The sequence below is a fragment of the Doryrhamphus excisus genome, chromosome 11, assembly GCF_030265055.1.
Source record: "Doryrhamphus excisus isolate RoL2022-K1 chromosome 11, RoL_Dexc_1.0, whole genome shotgun sequence".
Lineage (NCBI taxonomy): Eukaryota > Metazoa > Chordata > Actinopteri > Syngnathiformes > Syngnathidae > Doryrhamphus > Doryrhamphus excisus.
In genome coordinates, this window is record NC_080476.1 from 6,842,100 (window position 1) to 6,861,626 (window position 19,527).

At 39.8% G+C, this 19,527-nt stretch overlaps 2 protein-coding genes across 4 annotated transcripts; one reads left to right on the forward strand and one right to left on the reverse strand.

Annotated features, from left to right (window-relative positions):
• si:ch211-215c18.3 (uncharacterized) lies at positions 1-5,537 on the reverse strand. 3 transcript variants are annotated; one of them, XM_058087358.1, is made up of 4 exons: positions 5,514-5,537; positions 4,821-4,952; positions 2,428-2,775; positions 1-1,529 (listed from the first exon to the last, which is right to left on the reverse strand). In XM_058087358.1, the coding sequence occupies exons 2-4, from the start codon at positions 4,891-4,893 to the stop codon at positions 1,423-1,425; spliced, it is 528 nt and encodes a 175-aa protein (XP_057943341.1). In that variant the 5' UTR covers positions 4,894-4,952; positions 5,514-5,537; the 3' UTR covers positions 1-1,422. The 3 variants fall into 3 exon arrangements, with proteins under 3 accessions (XP_057943341.1, XP_057943339.1, XP_057943340.1); XM_058087356.1 differs by lacking the exon at positions 5,514-5,537 and adding an exon at positions 5,282-5,500; XM_058087357.1 differs by lacking the exon at positions 5,514-5,537 and adding an exon at positions 5,048-5,275.
• Positions 5,538-11,278: 5,741 nt separating this feature from the next.
• f11r.1 (F11 receptor, tandem duplicate 1) lies at positions 11,279-19,075 on the forward strand. The gene is made up of 10 exons (XM_058088014.1): positions 11,279-11,593; positions 14,292-14,351; positions 14,760-14,876; positions 15,127-15,270; positions 15,356-15,558; positions 15,655-15,757; positions 16,307-16,414; positions 17,179-17,191; positions 17,334-17,394; positions 17,533-19,075. Exons 1-10 carry the CDS (start codon positions 11,542-11,544, stop codon positions 17,566-17,568), a joined length of 897 nt encoding a protein of 298 aa, XP_057943997.1. The 5' UTR covers positions 11,279-11,541; the 3' UTR covers positions 17,569-19,075.
• Positions 19,076-19,527: the final 452 nt, after the last annotated feature.

Below are 19,527 nucleotides of genomic sequence, written 5' to 3' on the forward strand. Positions count from 1 at the left end.
TTTATTGCTATAGTTTTGTCATAGCATTGAGTACACTGTTGGTGATTGAATGTTTTTTATTTGATGAAGCTGTGGTCAAAAGTGAAAAATAATACTGACAGCATAGAATCAAATTATATTTATAACTGCATACAAAAACCTGTTAGACATAATGCATGCCATGTGTGTCAAATGTCAATATATTGTATATTGATATTGATGCACATGTGAGACTTGTTGACAAGTTTTGCTTTCGGATTGTAAATTTGCAACAACTTGAAAGCACTGGTTATGTGATGATGGGGGAGTTAGGTGTCTTCCTTTAATGCTTCTAATCAAGAATCACTAGGAGTCACACACAGCGCTATGTAGCAAAATAATGATAAGAATCCACCGGCGGAACTTTAAAAAAAATACCCAGGGACTGGACACTGAATTGTATTATATTATATTGCATTAGTCCAGAGTTTCATACTTTGCACTTTACATTGTTCTTATACAGATGTTTGTGCCATGTAGAAATGTGCAGCTTTCTAAATTGTGTTGTTGCTGTTGAGTGTTATTTCAGTTGACGATTACTCATGACTATTTTGTTGAGACAAAATGTTTACAATAAATATGGCACTTTTATGTGCACGTTTATGAAATGAATCCAGCACCATGAATGTAATGACAGTTGCCATTACACAACATTAGTTTGAGGGCAATGTGGGTATTGGTTGATATTGGTATATACGCTTGACAATATCAGTATATCAGATATCGGGAAGAATGCCAGTATCGAGCATCTTTATTTGTGGCTTATTGCAGTTCACGTGCTATTGGTTGATAAACGGTAGTGGTACAATATGACTAATATGAACTAGCTTAAACATTCAGTATATATTTTAAGAGATGAGACTGTATGAGTCCATATTTAAAAGTAACAGAAAGCTAATAAAACGGGTGATGCTGAGACACTTAAGTAGACCCGCACAATATAATGCCATTACTTTTACAAACATTAATGCGTACCATCTGAGAAGTATTCATTTGACAATGTTTATTATTGAAGTGCCATCATACTGAGAGCTGTTTCTAATATTTGATAACATGTACCATGAATGTGTGCTTGATAGCATTGAATTGTGCAGGTGTACCTAATAATGTGTCCATAAAGTGCAACAAACATGATACACTGAGATTGCTATCTTTTAAAACTAATAAGTCAAAATTATATGGTATTTTATAATATCACTTAAAAATAATGCAGTAATTCTCTGCAGTAATTCTCTTCCCACATGATGACATGATGAGGGTGAACAGGAAAAGGTGCTTAAAGAAGGCCCCTGTGATGTGTTTTCAAATATTCAAAATCACCATCATCTCAACTGGGCTGCTGACCACCAAAGCGAGCCACAAACCACATTTCAAAAGGTCCACGTTTGTGTCGTGAAGAGGAGCTCACAGACTCAGAAGACCCACTGCCACAGGTAGTGACATCACCAGTGACAAAAGCAGCAGGGCTGACTGAAACATCACGCTGATTGCAGAGCAGATTGGAAGAATCCCTGTAAGGAGAGCAAAAGGTGACAAACATGTTCAGGCTAACATGGTCATGCATGTTTGGTTAATTGGTGACTCCAAATTGTCCATAGGTATGAATGTGAGTGTGAATGGTTGTTTGTCTATATGTGCCCTGTGATTAGCTGGCGACCAGTCCAGGATGTACCCGACCTCTTGCCTGAAGACAGCTGGGATAGGCTCCCAGTGAGAATGGATGGATGAAACATGACCAGTGAAGAAAAGAAAAAGAAAAGACAACAATGTGGATGAAAGCAAGGAATGTTTTTTTTATTACTGCTTCATTTCATTCATTCATTCATTCATTTTCTACCGCTTATCCTCACGAGAGTCGTGGGGGTGCTGGAGCCTATCCCAGCTGTCTTTGAGTGGGAGGCGGGGTACACCCTGGACTGGTCGCCAGCCAATCACAGGGCACATATAGACAAACAACCATTCACACTCACATTCATACCTATGGACAATTTGGAGTCACCAATTAACCTAGCATGTTTTTGGAATGTGGGAGGAAACCGGAGTACCCGGAGAAAACCCACGCATGCACGGGGAGAACATGCAAACTCCACTCATAGATGGCTGAGGGTGGAATCAAACTCGAGTCTGCTAGCTGTGTGGCCTGAGTGCCAACCACCCGGTCGCCGTGCAGCCCCTTACTCCATTCCATTCTGATATTTAGTGTATTACTGGACCTTATATGTATTATGTATTCTGTGTACAGCGTGGGTGACTTAAGAGTTAATTTAAGTATAAGATTAAGTATTTGGTGCAGACATGCACCAAAACTCAACTTCAGAACAGAACTCGTACGTAACCCGAGGACCACCTGTACAAAGTGTATTGAAGTGTAAGTATGATAGTGCATGATTTGAATGACAGGTGACTCACGGTGATGCACGGCCATGCTGTTCTCCTTCCAACTGGTGCCTTGGTATACTCTGCACGTGTACGTGTAAGGTTTCTCATCAGACAACGGAGCCCAAGTGAGGCGGCAAAGATTCGGGGCGACCAGGCTGACGTTGCTCCTCCTGCGGTCCTCGATGGACACATAGGTGACGGCGTTGGGGTAGGTGCTGCCCACCAGCCTGCTGTCCTGTCGATACTCACAGTAGGGGCCCGGGATCTCATTGGTTGTGGGAAACTCACAGTCGACCCTGACGTTCCTCTCCAAGTACGTCAGACATGGGAACATCTGAGGCCCGCGTGGAGTGAACAGGAATGTGTACAATGCGCTCACTAGAAGAGATAGAGACAAAAAGAATCACATTCATTTTGCATCTTTGTTATTTTCAAATTTACCATAAAAAATGACACAGCAGTCTCGAGGAATGTAGTAATTTTCCAGCAGGACAAAGATCCCAAACAGTTTTTGCGGAATCGAATATTGAGCAATTAAAGGGTTGAATCTTGTTTTTTCAATGTAGCACAGCAGCGTTTTTGTCACATGTCACAATCAGCCGCACACAGTCTGACTCGTGTCCTGTGGCCGTTGTAGGGGGGGGACGGGAGAAAGGCTTTGGAAGACATGTTAGTATACATGTAATACAAAAATCCATACATTTTCTATACCGCTTATCCTCACTAGGGTCGCGGGGGTGCTGGAGCCTATCCCAGCTGACTTCCGGGCGAGAGGCGGTTACACCCTGGACTGGTCGCCAGCCAATCACAGAATACAAAAATCCTTGTTGTGGAATCATTCCACAGATGGTCAATAACATCTGGCAGCAGTTGTTATAAGTCACACTCTGTGCTCTGCAAAGAGGTTTTGACGGCCATGTTTTTCAAACAATCTTGTGCTCGCCAGTCCCCTAAAGCTGTGTACCAAATTTCATAGTGATTCAGCTAAACACCCTCAAGTGTTTTCTGGAGCTGTATGAGAAATTTCAAGTCAATCCGACTTATAGGGTTGAAGTTTGGGGCCACCATGCAGTGTATTTGTCAGAAACACAGTAGGTAGTAATATACTAGAGTTGTGTAATTAATGCACACGAATAAACCTTTACTAAAGTACCATGCATAGGTAATAGTAGATACAGTACAAGAGTGACAACTTTGACATGAAGTATGGGTAACAAATTAATCAATAAATATTTTTTTGGGCAAATTAACAGAATATAAAACTGTGGCTGGGTCCAAAACCCCACCCTGTGCCCTTAAAGGTAGCAGCTGTACCATTACTCCACCGGGGACTGACAGAGCAGTAGTTGAATTTTGCTATTTCATTCACTTATTGTACACCCTGTCAGATTACTCCTCTCAATATGTGTAGTCTTTCCTGTTTTGTGTTTCCTCTCAGGTGTAGTGTACAGCTGCTTCACCCTAGTGGAACTGTGTGCAGCTGTTTGCCATCTCATTCAGGTGGGTTCATAAGCCCAGCGTTGCCGAGTTGTCACCTAGAAGTTTGGCCAGTACTTCCCTGTTTGTGTTTTGCACAGAGCCTTTTTATCTTTCTGTATATTTCTGTATTCTTGCTGCTGTGCAATACAAATTTCCCCACTGAGGGACGAATAAAGGCATACCTTAATCAATCTTAATCTTAATCTGTTGCTTTTTGTTGGGATGGCTGTGTCTTCCAGCACAACACGTGTGCTCCAGTCCTCAGATAAAAAAGACCCTTGTTGAGTCTTCGTAGCAAAATTGAGAGCGAGGTATCCACTCTTCCATCAGTGAGTGACACTGACACGAACGGCTGGCGAGATCAATATAGCTTTTCTTGTTAGCTGCTACAATAATAATATCACTATAGCTTGGTAAATATACAAGTATGTTATGTAAATGGAACAGTATTGGCTTTTTGGGGGACCTTTTCAGTGAGGGATTTACTGTCAAAATACGTATTCCCCATGACGTTCGTTATTTGCTAGCTCATATTAACTATTTTCTTGCGCTAGAATGCACAGAAAAGGGATGCACAATTGCTTGTTTCTCCACCCGTAAACAGCTGTCTGGGTTTTCATGTTGTTTTCACCTGTAATGCAATCTAGACAGGCAAAACATATACCCACTATAAATCAGAGAGTTGACATTTAGTGCCATTTAACGACTAAATGATCAATACAATTGCACATAGGTAACAAAACACACGTTCCAATAGTTTTGCTCACATGAAAAACGGGGTGAGTTTAAACAGAAGATGCTATTTCCTAAGCTGCTTATCCTCACTAGGGTCAAGGATATGCTGGAGCCTATCCCAGCTGTCATTGAGCGAGAAGCATTTTATGGCCAACAATCCACACAATGACACAACTTTGAGATGACAATGACATGATAAAACCACTTACTATGAGTACTTTGTTGTGTTATTGTGATCCTTGCAAAGAGAAGGCAGGCAGCGCTTAAGAGGTGAGACGCCATTTGTGTGTCTGTGTCGTCCAGATCAAGACCAATAACCTTTACAGGATGTTTTCACCTACCTGGCAAAAAGTACAACATGGGACATCATGAGAAAGTTATGTATGCATGGGTGAATACTACACAACACGACATAATAAGCAACATGTGTACATGCCATTATATTTGCATACTGTATCGACGGCTAGCACCAAAATACTGTAGCAGGACATTGCAGGCTGCAGCTGTGACGACGCCCAATGCAGTGACTTTGCACTGCAGCAAACAGCCATCTCTATTCCCTCACTGCGCAGTCTGAAAGCACTGCATCATCATGCACTTTGCAGCCCAGTAAAATCACATTATTTCTTATATTTTCATCATATCTTATTGCACAGCCGGACAGTCCTACCTGCTTGTCCCGACAATCAAACGCTGCTTCCGAGCAGGATGTCTGCACTCAAGCACACTCGCACACACATACGCACGCACACGCTCAGCACGCACATTAGTTAAGCCACATAACTTATGCCTATTAAAAATACTCATCATAAATGACGATAGGCATAACAACACGTTTGTATGGGTCCTGCAAATTGTCCTACCCCCCTCTAAAATGCAGAAATGTATTGTAATGTACGCACTGTATGTACTGTATCTCTGTTGGAGCATGCCGCAGTTCTACATGAGCATCACCTGCTGGACAAAAAGAGGAAGCACAAGTGCCTGGTAAAAAAGTTATATTATACTGACATCTGGTGTAACTAGTAAGAATATATTCAGCTATACGTCATCTAATACCTCTTATGCAATTTATTCTCGTATGGACAAAATTATTGGTAAACCAAGCCGTTCACTTTCCAAGTTCACTTTTTTTTTTTTTTTAAGTTGATGTCAGTACGTATGACGCAGTTTTAAAATCTTTTTCTACAATGGTCATACTTCATACTTGTACTTTCATACAATATTGTACTTAAGAAAGTAGTCCATTTTCATGACTGTACTGTTCCTTGAACTCAACTGCCCAAAACAAAGCCACTCTTTTATGTGAGTGAATGAATAACCCAATAAGCCACTGAATAACCCACCATGGGGCCAAAGAAAGTTGCCAGCGCAATTTGATAAAAAAAAGGTGAGAAGCTTGATCTTGCCAGGATTCATTCATTCATTTTCTATACGGCTTATCCTCACAAGGGTCGCGGGTGTGCTGGAGCCTATACCAGCTGTCTTCGCCAGCCAATCACAGGGCACATATAGACAAACAACCATTCACACTCACATTCATACCTATGGACAATTTGGAGTCGCCAATTAACCGAGCACGTTTTTGGAATGTGCATGGGGAGAACATGCAAACTCCACACGGGAATCGAACCCGGGTCTTCTAGCTGTGTGGCCTGGACGCGAACCACTCGTTCACCGTGCAGCCCATACACAAAATTGTTTCCATTTTTTTCATTAAAATACCAGAGAAAGAGTTTTACTGGAGGAGTGCTCAATTTTGCAGATAAATCACTTTCTTTGATAAAGGCCAAATTGCAGCACGGGCCAGATTTGGCCCCCGGGCCTGAGTTTGACATACTATGTGCCTTAAAGGAACAAAATGACAAAGCTACAGAATTTCCAGTAATTGACTATGCCAAAATAAATCAAATTTTGGTGAGGATTTGTCAGACCTCCCTTCTCTGATTCTGCTAGGAGTGACAGCAATAACACCACATTACAGTCCAGAGCTGCTTTAATTAGCTGCTAGGAGTTTGTGTCTTTGAGAGGCTGCAACGCTGCTGCCAGCGTCCTCTGGGACTACTTTGGCAAGGGAGGTGTTCAGGAAACGTCCTTGGAAAGATGGATGAGCAGTGTGCACAGGATGTTCTACATGAGGATACAGTGAGCTTAGCATTAAGGGTATCTGTCCTTAATGTTTTATCTCAGCAGTAAGTTAAAAATATCTATTAACTTAACGCAGAAGCTTTAAAAATCTATATTTAAATATGCATGAATAAATAGGGGAATAAAGTTAGCCGTACCCATGCTAATGTTATTTTAATTAACATTATTGGAGTTAATCAGATCATGAGAACGTTCAGGAGATCATTTTGTTGAGTGGCGCTATTCATTGCTGAGTCAAGCTTCCACACTAATGTTATTCTGCACCAAAAAAAATGCACATGACAGCATTACTGTTACTTACTACTACTTAAATGACTTAACATACAATTCGATTGTTCTGATATCACCATATCTTGCTCACATATTATGATATCTGGGGATTGCTATGATATGTTGTCATGTATTCTCAATTCATTCTCATTTTTGGGGGTAAAACTTGGCTCAAATACAGAATTTATCAGCATTTCTATGTAATGTAATGTAATAATGATGCTTTAAAGTACACAGTATTGTCAATGCTTCTAAACCATGTGTACCCGCTCCTTTTGTTACACATCCGTCGTTCAATAACAGCATCACCTTCATAATGCAAATGATATACAGTATAGCAGTGGATCATGAACAAACGTCCACTAGAACATTTAAAAAGTTATTCAATATAATATATTTATGGCCATTTATGGTGTTAGCGATAGTAAACAGTACACAGTATAGCCAATGAATTGTGGCAGCTAATCAAACTGTCCCCTAGTAAAATATGGTGTGGAAGAAAAAAAAAAATCAATAGAAATGTAATGTTGAAAATGTCTCCGAACTTGACTGGAGCAGCCTTTTCTCCCCCTCCCTCACTGTCCCCCTCCCTCACTCTCTCCTGTGTTTCTTCGCGTAGCCGACCTCTACTGTAACAACCCCTGGCATCACTGCAGAGCGCTGAGGAGAGCAGTAAAACTGCATCAGACAAGGTGAGGATGATTCATACGCTATTGCTTGCAGAATTTTACATAGGGTAATTTATGCTGCAAAATGCACAGTGTAAATCTGTGCTGTAATTTTTAAAAAATGGAAATGATTTATCTGAATCAAATACTGTATTTTCAATGCTTTCAGGCTTCAAGCAAATATGTTTTATATTACAAAGCAGGAAACTTGCAAACCAACAGATACATGTAGTGATGATTTCTGAGCCTATGTGATGACTTATAAATTGGCAAATAATCAGCATTTGTAGGTGTGGTTAGGAAGAGGAATGCATCAATGCTGGCAGCCCTCCAGTGAACTTTCTAGCTCTTCACTGCACAGCATGAAAAGTCAGGCTGTACTGTACTGTACTGTACTGTACTCACTGAATTCCGAATTGAAATCCAACCTTGCACGGTGCAGGAGCACGGTCAGCATAATTTGTGAGGAAACTCAATACTGATGTCATTCTTTATTCCCAGGAAAGTTGGGACAATGTTCCTCCTTGCCGCAATTTGTCTTCTTGGTAAGGTCAATCAACGTTTGTGTTTTTATCTAAAAGTGTGATTTCAATGAGGTTGACATCAATATGTTCCTGCATGTAGGTTTTGCATCAGCTCAGAGGGTGATTCAGTTATCCTACTGCTCAATAGATGAGCACCACGTCCGGCTTGATTGCAAATATTCTCTTCCCGCTGAGTCACCGGAAGCCTTTTGCAAGTACACGCAAGGTGAAAGACTCCTGGACACCACCAACCCTGAGGAGGAGCAGCATGCCCCCTTCAAGAACCGAGCCAAAGCCCGTCTTTTCCCGGGCAACATCTGCCGCCTGTTGTTTAAAAACCTGCCAAATGGCAAGTCCAACTTCACATGCAACATCAAACAGGGCGACTCAGCGACTGCAACCAAAACCTCAGTGGTGGAGAAAAGTAAGTTTGCATTCACCTCTGACGTTCACGTTCAATTTGAATTCCTCCCTTCTCATTTCAGAGCTCCTCCTTCCTTGTTCTGCATGGAGTGTCCTATTACAAAACTGCAGCGGCCTGCTGTTGACCTTGATGACACTTCCCATGATGCTTGTGCTCCACTGGCTGTGAGCGCGGCGCTCATCACCTGGTGGCTGGCGCTGGACTCTCAAAGCTGTGTGCTGAGGCGAATGCACACACGTTATATACACAGTATATCTAGTTAGCAGGCTTACTGTATTATCAGATAAACTCAAGCGCTATCTAAGAATATAATCATCTGAGATGTGAGATATTGTGTTCTGTGGTATCAAATAGTAGTGATTCTGATTCTGAGCTCAGGTTTGTTTGACGAAGGAGTGATCAAAACTTCCTCTAACTAAGTGATGCAGGACATCTGCCAAATGATTATACGGTAGATAGAGGTGACCTTCTGCCTGGTGCAACATTATAGCCTATACATGCATGACACACACAAGGTATAGCCAAATCAATATATGGTTGTATTCATAAACCTGTATATTGGATGTTTACACGCTCCTATAGCTGACAGTAGCGCTGGTGTGGTCACCAAAGCACAATGATGCCAAGCATGCAAGCGTTAATGCATGAAAACTGCCATACTTGGACTTCCTGTTGATGAAGGAGATCTCCAGGATCTTCAGCGCCAACCTCTCTGGTAAGAAAAATCATCTGAGATGAGAGATAGGTTGTCTGTTCTATGATGAGAAGCACAGTTTGTTGTCTTAGCAATTAATATGGAGTGTTGGAAAATATGAGTATGATGGAAAACCTTCCACTACAATGTGCTTTTGTGTCCGTTGCCCAATGATATGAGATTAAACATTATATTGTAGCCTTTCTTATCCTCAGTCCTTATTAATGTTGCAGAATCATTACCAATGTGTTCCATTTTACTGTGAGATAAAATGTTGTAGCCGTATCCGTGGATAGATTACGGAAATTACCAGCTTGGAATGCCATTCTCAATGAGATACATCAAATTTCAATGCAACACTTTTGCTCCCGTTTTTCATGAGCTGAACTCCGAGATGTAAAACCTTTTCTATGTACACATAAGGCCTCTCTCAAATATTATTATTATTATTATTATTATTATTATAGTTCCATCTCATGGGTGTGGCATATGAAAATGCTGGTTGCACAGCATGATTGCACAGATGTACTTAAGGTTGGCCACAATAAAAGGCCACTTTAATAATTCATTAATTTTAACCGCTTATCCTCACGAGGGTCGCGGGGGTGCTGGAGCCTATCCCAACTGTCTTGGGGCGAGAGGCGGGGTACACCCTAGACTGGTCGCCAGCCAATCACAGGGCACATATAGACAAACAACCATTCACACTCACATTCATACCTATGGACAATTTGGAGTGGCCAATTAACCTAGCATGTTTTTGGAATGTGGGAGGAAACCGGAGTACCCGGAGAAAACTCACGCATGCACGAACATGCAAACTCCACACAGAGATGGCCGAGGGTGGAATCCAACCCTGGTCTCCTAGCTGTGAGGTCTGCGCAGTAACCACTCGACCGCCGTACAGCCCCACTTCAATAATGTGCAGTTTAACTCTATATGCCAATCCAGAATGTTCCAAACTCAATGCGTGACAAGTCTGGTGAGTATGCTGTTCTGTGTTGTGGATAGAGTGTATATTATGGAGAATGAACACAGGTACATTTTATCAATGCCATTTTGAATGCACAAAGACAGGCTCAAGATGATGAGATCTTAAGGCCTATTGTTGTGCCATTCATCCATGAGCATTACCTAGAGGCGGGGCATACCAACAGGCAAACCCCGGCTTTTAAGGGGCTCCCACTAGGGTGACCGGGTGCCCCAAGTGCTAATACATGTACTGGACATAAATGACAACAATGGGTATTTACGATGCACCACTGCCATTACCTCATGTTGCAGTATAAAAATGCACAGCCCTGCATTGCAAGGATCTGTACACAATTCCTTGAAGTACTTTACAGAAAAACTGTGACTCATGTTGCCTCGTCATGGACACTCATTGTGCAGTCAACCCCATTTATCCTTTCTGTTGACTCATGCATTGTTACCATACTTTCTACAAAATTAAGTTGTGCACGTCTTTCACATTTAGAAGGCTCCAATTATCTCTGCTCTTGCCTATCAAGCAACGCTGCACATTTGAATTTATGAGTCAAAAGTAGATAACATAATAAGATATTAATATAATAAGATATTATCATTGTTGTAAAATGACTGTTCTTTTTTCATTTTCGGTGTTGTTTTTTTGGGGGGGGTTGTTTTGGTTTTCTCATTCATTTGCAGTACAATGTGGCAATACACAATACATACATCAAATACACAATACGTACATACATACAAAAAACATACATCACACAAAAACACACTCAATTTTGGAGTTGTAGGTACACAGACTCAGTGAGTTTCTCTTTCACTGTCATCTGTGGCAAATACAAATACAAAGACAAAAGGAATGAATAAAGCCACACTTTTCGTGGAAAAAAAACTAACTCGCTACCCCCCCCCCCCCCCCCCATGCGTTTGTTTCAATTGCTCCCATCCGTGCCGACAGTTGTAGAACCTGTTGTTTGGCTTCGCCCCCTCACTGATGACACCTGAGCGGATCTTCTTACCGGAAGTGAAGTCTGCGCTAGCTTGTTGTCACTTCTTGTTACCTGCACGCACGACGACATAGGTGGAGCTTTCGTCAAGTCGCTGTAGTCGACCAAGAGTTTAAAATTGCAACAAGAGGCTTGTTTAAGTGGATATCTTTTTTTGCCCCAACCATTTCTGTGAAGCCTTTGTCACGAAAGAACTCCACTGAGGCCGACAACGAGGATGTTTCACGGTTGGTTGGTTTCGGTGCTTTTGTTCAAGACTATTCTAACAGGTGAGCTAAAACAAATCTTATTTACTTCACTTAATTTTTTGTTTTTTATATTTGACGCTTTATATGTTTGAATAGAAGGCCTCAGATATTTTAATTCAGTAATTAAGGACTTGGGAGGACTGTGTTGAACGTCGAGACGTATTACAAAATGGACGTTTCTGTTCAGGTGTGTTGAGGAAGTTCATGCAGTCCAAAAACTGTACATTATTTGGCATTCGTTTACAGGTCTAATAAACAGCAAATATGTGACTAATTGTACAGAAAATTCTCAGAGTTTCTGGAGTTGGGCTGTTCCCTTATCTTATCTCAAACCTGAAACTGGTGCATGGTTTCGGCCTCAGTCGGTGGTCACATTAGTAACACTTGGACACGAAAAATCCTGCCTTATTGAATGTGGTAAGTGTTGATTGACTCTGCCAGGGGCTTGTTACCTTGACAAATGTGATTTTATTCTTGTCGTAGGAGATTTTAGTGGTAAAATGTCGCTGTCTTAATGTGCCCATTTCATGTCCAGCTAAACAATGTAACCAAATTATGAAAAATGATGTACGTATATACCAAATTGTGACACCTGTCACTATGGGTGCAGTAACGTCAACATTATATTATACCACTGCCACCCCCAAATATCATATAATATGTGTTTGAGAAATGTAATGGGAACTGAAAGTGCTTTCATTCTTCCAGTTCTACCTAATATGCTGTAGCCCATTTCTATGTGTGACCCAAACACCGTATAAGTGAATGTAGACAATTAAAATGTCTGCTAGGAGTATTGGCTGTGTAGATTTGAACTAGGCGTGGGTGATATTGCACATTTTCACAAGTCCTTCAAAACAGGGCCGATACCGAGATGATGCTATTAAAGGTTTTTCTTCAGTTTTTCATTTGTTTAAATCCAATTCAAACACTTTATTTATCCCCAAGGGACAATTTAAAGGACACAAAGAGCAGCATATGGAATAAAAATGTAAAAAAAAAATCAGACAAGGGCAAGTAAAACAGCAGACCAGACACTACTGAACACACACATACCTAGAAGAATAAATAGTAATTAAATATTAAAGAAAAAAGTAAAACAAGCTTAATGGAGGTTGTTGTTCAAAAGGTCTGACAAAAACCCGCATGGTGGATGAGTGGTTAGCACTTAGGACAGTCAGGAGATCGAGAAGACCAGGGCTCGATTCTCAGCTTGGCATCTCTGTGTGGGCTTTCTCTGGGTACTCCAGTTTCCTCCCACATTCCAAAACATGCTAGGTTAATTGACGACTCCAAATTATCCATAGGTATGAATGTGTTTTGGGTGTGTGTGCCCTGTGATTGGCTGGTATAGAATGAGGACTTATTCCCTTAGTTTGTAAACAATATAACAACACAAAAGTATAACAATATCAATAAAAAATGACCACCACAACAGAAAAGAACATACATATTTGTGAAATTAAGTATACTGGAGAACTGGAAAAACAATACTGCTACTCTGCTTGGTTTCGATACTATTTGGGTCAATCCGCCCACACCTTGTGTACACCTAGTGTAGTCTACACTACACTGCATGCCTCGATTATTTGTGTTGTCATGTTAGGATGTGTCATCTAGCGCGACAGTTCCTGAAAGAGCTAGTTTCAGTCCGAATGTTGCAGTTTCATTGCTGGTTCAGCAACCAGGAAGAAGTTGCATGTGTTTTTTTTTTCTTTTTGGCGCGTGCGTATCCACGCCCTTTAGGCTTGTTACCAGTGTGTGTGACAATTGTTGATCAAACTCCAGTGTCAGTTATAGTATAGTTGTACATGCATGAAACAAGTCAAATTACACATAATTAACAAATGGACATTCAACATCTCTTGTGTTTTGGCTACTTTACATGAGTAAAGTTCTAACAAGGATAGGTGCAACAATAAATCTTCGGTATTGGGTTACAATATCACGACTTGGAAATTTCGAATCCATGAGCCATGACTGTTTAGTCGGCTGCTCTGCTAGCAGGTTGCAAAATGGAATGGCGTCGGCTGTAGGTACCACAGCTAAAGTATATCCTTCAATCCAGAGTTCAGAGCTGCTACTGTAAGTTACTGCTGGCATCCATCTTGGCAACTAACTCTTACAAGTCTCATTATCACTAGAGAAGCCATGCTAGCCACTAACCTAGCCTATATTTCCAGTGTGGCCCTAATTGTAATAATTTCACAAACTGTGAGTGTTGTTCAACTTCATTTTCTTATTTCTACCCATACTCCCACCCATATAGACTAAAACATTTTGGAGATGTGAGAAGGTGTAGCTACCCCCATGTTGTGTTTGTTGTAATTATAACAATGAATTAGATTTGTAACAATGAATTGCATTCCAAAGAATTTCATAGAAATATAATTGTGACACAGTTGATGAGTAGTGCAAATCTTTATGTAAATCACATTGTGCTTTTTTTTTTCTTTTGACGCTCACTGGCCACAAGAATCGGCATATCTGCAATGTATACACTGAGGCCATCTACAGACATGCTTTTCTTCTTCCTATTCTTTCTTTGTAAAAGAAACAGCTTTTTATTTGACCTCATTGCAGGTATTGCAGGTCTACCTAATGTTATGGCTAGTGAATGTGTATGTCTGTTGTGTATTTTGTACATACCTTTTGTTTGTTCAGTTATGAAATCATTAACATCAGTAACCTGTGATCATCTGTTTTGTTTTGTCAACAGGTGTAAGTGGCTTTGCAGTAACCACTAGCAAGGCAAACGTACAAGTTAAGGAAAATGCAGGTAAGTATTTTAAAATACAAAATGGTTCTATTAAAATTAGCCAAAATGACATGATTTTAAAAAGACATTATGTATGATATGGCTTGTGTTAGTGGTGTACATTAACACACCACTAACAGGTTTTTCACTTCCGATACGATACTAATGTTACAGCCTTCTATACAAAGCAGTGATACAGTTAGCATGTTAATTTGTGTAAATAAACTAGTCTCATCCTTTAAGTGCTTTTTTTGGAGGAACAGTGATAATACATTTGAGTTTATTAATATATAAATAATATAATATTATTTTATATATATTTATAATATTATTAAAATATATATAATATAAATATTTGTGTTTTATCTCTTAATTGTGTCGAAAAAAATGTGTAATCTAACTTTTGCTTTGTTTACGCTACTATTACAGGGGTTGACCTCACATGCTCTTATTCAGCGGACTTTGGTTCAAATGCCAGGGTGGAGTGGAAGTTCAAGGACAACTCGGGTTCACAAAAATATGTTTTTTATGATGGGAAGCCCACTAGTAAGTGTACCACTAGCGTGGCTATCGTGTAGTTCATCTTTGTTGGCAACAATTTCTTCACCTGCACTCCCAAACACTTTGTTTTGTCTGCCCAAAGCACACTGAAACCCTAAACTTTCCCACTAACCTCTGACAGCATGAAGTTTAAGTCTCTAAACTTCATTTCTATTGAGTAACAGAGTTGCAGGATGCAAGTTTGTCAGACGTATATATTCTGTATGGCTTTTAATGTACAACTCCCTCTGCCCAGCACCGTATTCCAACCGTGTGACAATGTATGGCAGCAACCTGAGATTCAGCAAAGTGACTCGTAAGGATAATGGATTGTACGACTGCGAGGTGTCTGGGGTTAATAGCCAGTTTGGGGAGGTCAGAGTGACTCTCACAGTACTCGGTAACGATCCTTCTTAACTATCGATCCACCCACACTCTCGCTGTACACGCCTTTTAAGACTATGTTACTACAATATTACCTGCAGTGCCACCATCACCACCCTTGTGTAGAATTCCCACCTCGGTCACGACTGGAAAAAAGGCCTTGCTGTCCTGCCATGATATGGACGGCTCCCCCCCTCCAGAATATAAATGGTACAGAAATGGTGTCCTCCTGCCGCCTGAACCAAGCAAGATTTCCGGCTTCCAGAATTATACCTACCTGATGAACCCTAAAAATGGCAATCTGGTCAGCTTCAACTCTCATCTCTCTTCACTGTGCTTATGGCAATATCTCTGTTCTAGAAAAGAATGTACCCTCTATAACCATACTATGTATTCTCAGGAGTTTCCTTCTGTCAGAAAGATGGACACGGCTGAGTACTACTGTGAGGCTTCCAACATTGCCGGTCCGTCTCAACGCTGTAAAGCTGTCAAAATGGAAGTCCGTAAGTTCACCTCAAGTAGTTGTTTGACAAACCTATCTTCAAATATGTCAACACCACCTTTATAGATATGATCTTGTTCATCTAAATAGTGATTATAACATGCATTTTTCCTTTTATGATTATAGTTACTTGATAGGCATGGTGCAGTCATCCCCTATTTATTGTGTTTTTTAAGGGAAACTATTGTAAGTAAAGAGTTTTGCTTCTCAAAACAGTATGCGTTCAAGAGAGTAATGCATTTGCGTCACAAAACCATCAACTGCTAACATAAGTCAGATGTTTTCAGGGGTATTTTCTCTACGTTTGTATCACTATGTGCTCGTGCTTGACCGTTGTTGTGTTCCACAGTATTTACATGTCGGGATGGAGACTGCTGCATTGGGAGACTCTCGCATCGCAGCAGTCTCCATGCATGTATAACTTAGATAAAGTATGTCCTATGTTGGGATTACAATTATTATTGTCTATTGTGATGCAATGGAATGGATAAACTGTTTGCTGTAAATCAGTGAAAGAACTCTTAATATGTTGGCCATACTATTCTTCTAGGTGACATCAATACAGGAGGCATTGTTGCAGGTGTAATTGTGGCTCTCCTGCTGCTTGTCCTACTCGCTCTGGGAATTTGGTACGCTCACAAAAAAGGATACTTGCCCCGTGAGTATATTCTGCCTGGAGATGCTCTCACTCCTGGTTGCTTGTGATACATCACTTTCTTCCTTTAGTTGCCATAGACTCCGTAATCAGGAAAAAAGCTGAAAGAAACAAACAAAGATCACCACCAGAGAATAGCATTGCCTAGGCTTGTCATGATAGTCAATAAATCAATTAATCGCACATGATTTTTACGCCCTCGATAAATTTACATTTGCATTCATGTTTCTTTTCCTCATCTCTCTACCTAATCCAAGGAAATACAGCTGGAATAGGTGCACATTCTGGAAGATCTAGAAAGCATTCTGTGTGGGTTATAATGTGTAGCTGCTCTATAGGAGTCAACAACTCAATACAAAGGGACAAAAATGAGCGCAATAGGTCCCCATTGAACAGAATTTTGATTTATAATTTTAGTTACATTTTTGAAAATATTTTTTTGTTTTTTAATGTTTTTTATGTTGAATGTATTTAAAAGCTCTTGACATACCACTTGCAATGTTAAATACCCATGATATATTACAGTTTATTGCTTTTGACATTACATAGACATTAATGACAAAATGGTCTCCAAATAATGTTGATAATAATATTGTTTATTGGCAATAATTTGTAGGGCATTTATCGTCCTAGGTAAATTTGTTATCGTGACAGGCCTGGCATTGAGGACGATACACTTTTCACTCTATTCAAGATGTATTGTCCATATAAAATTAAAAAGTTAACATGTTGTACAACCAATAACATGGTGTTTTTTCTCTTTGCAGGAATGACTGAAAGGTAAGAGGATTTTTTTGTTTTTATACACAGAAATGGATTGCATGAGACAATCCATTTCCAAAGTATCTCAACTAGTGTTTCAGTTTTTCCTTTTAGATTACTTGTCTGAAATGATTTACTGTGTCTAAAATTTGTTTTGCAGCAGACAAAAACCCAATGTGGTTTACCAGCCGCCTTCCGTGTATGGTGGTGAGGATGATGATGTACGTAAGACGCTGCTTTGCTTATTAGTTTTCAGAATTCTTTGTGTCTTTTTAAAATAGTGGCAAGACTATCTATTCAGATTCAGGTACAACAGAGAGAATATTCAAATTATGCTATCTGATGTGTTTGTTTCTTAGGGAGATTTCAAGCAGAAGTCATCTTTTGTGGTATAGTCTACAAGCAACAGCCTGGTTTCAACTGTGTGTGCCTTTGCAGTTTTTACATGACATCCTCACATCTAAAAAAAGAATGATGTTCCAAAGTTGTCATACAGCAGTGTGACCATAAATTTCATCAATCTGTTTCATCTGCTGTAGGCTATATCAGCTTGTCGGTTTTGCACACACGGTTTTAGAAGAAATGCAGAACTACTGCACAAGCAAGTAATAGCACACGATTTTGATGGTGTCTGTAGTTACTAAGCACTCAAATTTTACAAGTTTTTGGAGTGTGCTGCTTATTTACATGTTTAATACTAGCACAAGTCATTTTAATTACATGTCAAGCTGTTGAAGATGGCTGCCCTGAGCATTATTGTTGGCAAACCATGTCAGTGTGTTATCGGAGTTGTCATGAAGTTTTTTTTTCTGTAGATAGTATCTTTGTTTGTGCTATTCATAAAATCAGTTATTTTACCTTTCCTTTGGTATGACTGACATACATGTACCTTGTAATATATGTAGGGTTTTTTTTTCCAGTTTAATAACCAAAATACAGTGGAACCTTGATTATCAAACAAACACATGTTATCCGAGTACAATTTTCCTATAGAAAATATAATGTAAATCCAATGAATCCTTTCTGAAAGCCAAAAATGTTAACTTTTTTTTTTTTTTTTTTTTACAATTATAGTTTTACTTGCCGAGAACAATCCAAAATGCATGTGAATACATATAAATGATAAATGGAAAGGGTAAATGTTACTTTTACCTTAACCGAAGATGAAAACGGGAAGGTGGTAGTGGTTGATCTCGCTGACACTTCATGTCTTTGGGAACCGTCACTTCAATGAAGGTAAACTAACGTTCATTTATCCCTTTCCTTTGTCATGTATATGCATTCAGAGTTGTTTATGCATGAAAAACTAGATTTATATAGGGATAATGTGGTACCATTTTTGAGAGTGAAATGCTAATGACATATACAGCTGACAGAACTTCTGGTGCTGGTTGCCTTTTTGTAATAGGATGCTAACAAGGAATAATCGTGTCTGATAAATACATTAAGAACACTGTTGGTTCACTCAGGTGTAACACAACAACACAAGATGCGTGCATTCTTTGATTTTTCAATATGCTGCACTCACAAGAGAAAGTTTGGACACCCCTGGGTTAGACTAATGCAAACAGGCCATTGTTTTTATTTTTATTTATTTTTTATTACCTTATTAGAATCGCATGACAGGTGTGTGTGAATTAATCTCTGATCAGACATTTTTGTATGATCATGTATTGTCTCAACACAAATATGAACTTATCCCAACGTCTTTTCCTGATTCTTTGTGCTTTTGGTAGGTAATTCTTTAACAATCATGTTCACCGGTTTGATGTTAACACGCCATGAATTTATACAATATTTATTTGGGAGCCCTGCATATTTTCCACATACTGTATGTTTGGAGCTGACAAATCAACCTGATTATGTAACATTTGCGTTGCTAATAAAAATGTGTTCTTTAAATTGGTCTGCTTTTCCCTCAACAGTGGTTGGCAATACAAGTCGTTCCTCATTTATAGCGATAAGTGCATTTCCGCGAGGAGAGACAGCTGTCACTCATAGCATACAGTATAGCAGTCTACTGAGCTAATAAGTTTGCCTCCAGTTTATTTACTCTGAACTCAAGTGTTTCAAACTGAGTCGGAATGGACAAAGAGGCAAAAAATTTACCACTTCCACACAGAATGGGAGAATGTTTTTTTTCAGTCTTTTTCACTTAACTGTCAGACATGCAATGGCTGATTTCATGCACTAAGATTACTGATGCCTGGTGACCAGAATGCTACATATGACGTGATTAATAATAGGGGTGGCATGTCTCAGGTGATAGAGTGGTCGTCTTTCAACCTGAAGGTTGTGAATTTGATCCTCTGTCCTTCTGTGATCATGTTGAAGTATTCTTGGGCAAGTTACAT

What these genes read in the sequence shown, in the direction of transcription:
- f11r.1 (XM_058088014.1), top strand. Translation starts at nt 11,542, where the DNA reads ATGTTTCACGGTTGGTTGGTTTCGGTGCTTTTGTTCAAGACTATTCTA. An exon ending in AGTGACTCTCACAGTACTCG is followed by an intron (nt 15,271 to 15,355) that starts GTAACGATCCTT and finishes TATTACCTGCAG; the next exon opens with TGCCACCATCACCACCCTTG. An exon ending in ACCCTAAAAATGGCAATCTG is followed by an intron (nt 15,559 to 15,654) that starts GTCAGCTTCAAC and finishes ATGTATTCTCAG; the next exon opens with GAGTTTCCTTCTGTCAGAAA.
- si:ch211-215c18.3 (XM_058087358.1), bottom strand. Translation starts at nt 4,893, where the DNA reads ATGGCGTCTCACCTCTTAAGCGCTGCCTGCCTTCTCTTTGCAAGGATC. An exon ending in AACACAACAAAGTACTCATA is followed by an intron (nt 2,776 to 4,820) that starts GTAAGTGGTTTT and finishes TATCTCTTCTAG; the next exon opens with TGAGCGCATTGTACACATTC. An exon ending in CAGCATGGCCGTGCATCACC is followed by an intron (nt 1,530 to 2,427) that starts GTGAGTCACCTG and finishes CTCTCCTTACAG; the next exon opens with GGATTCTTCCAATCTGCTCT.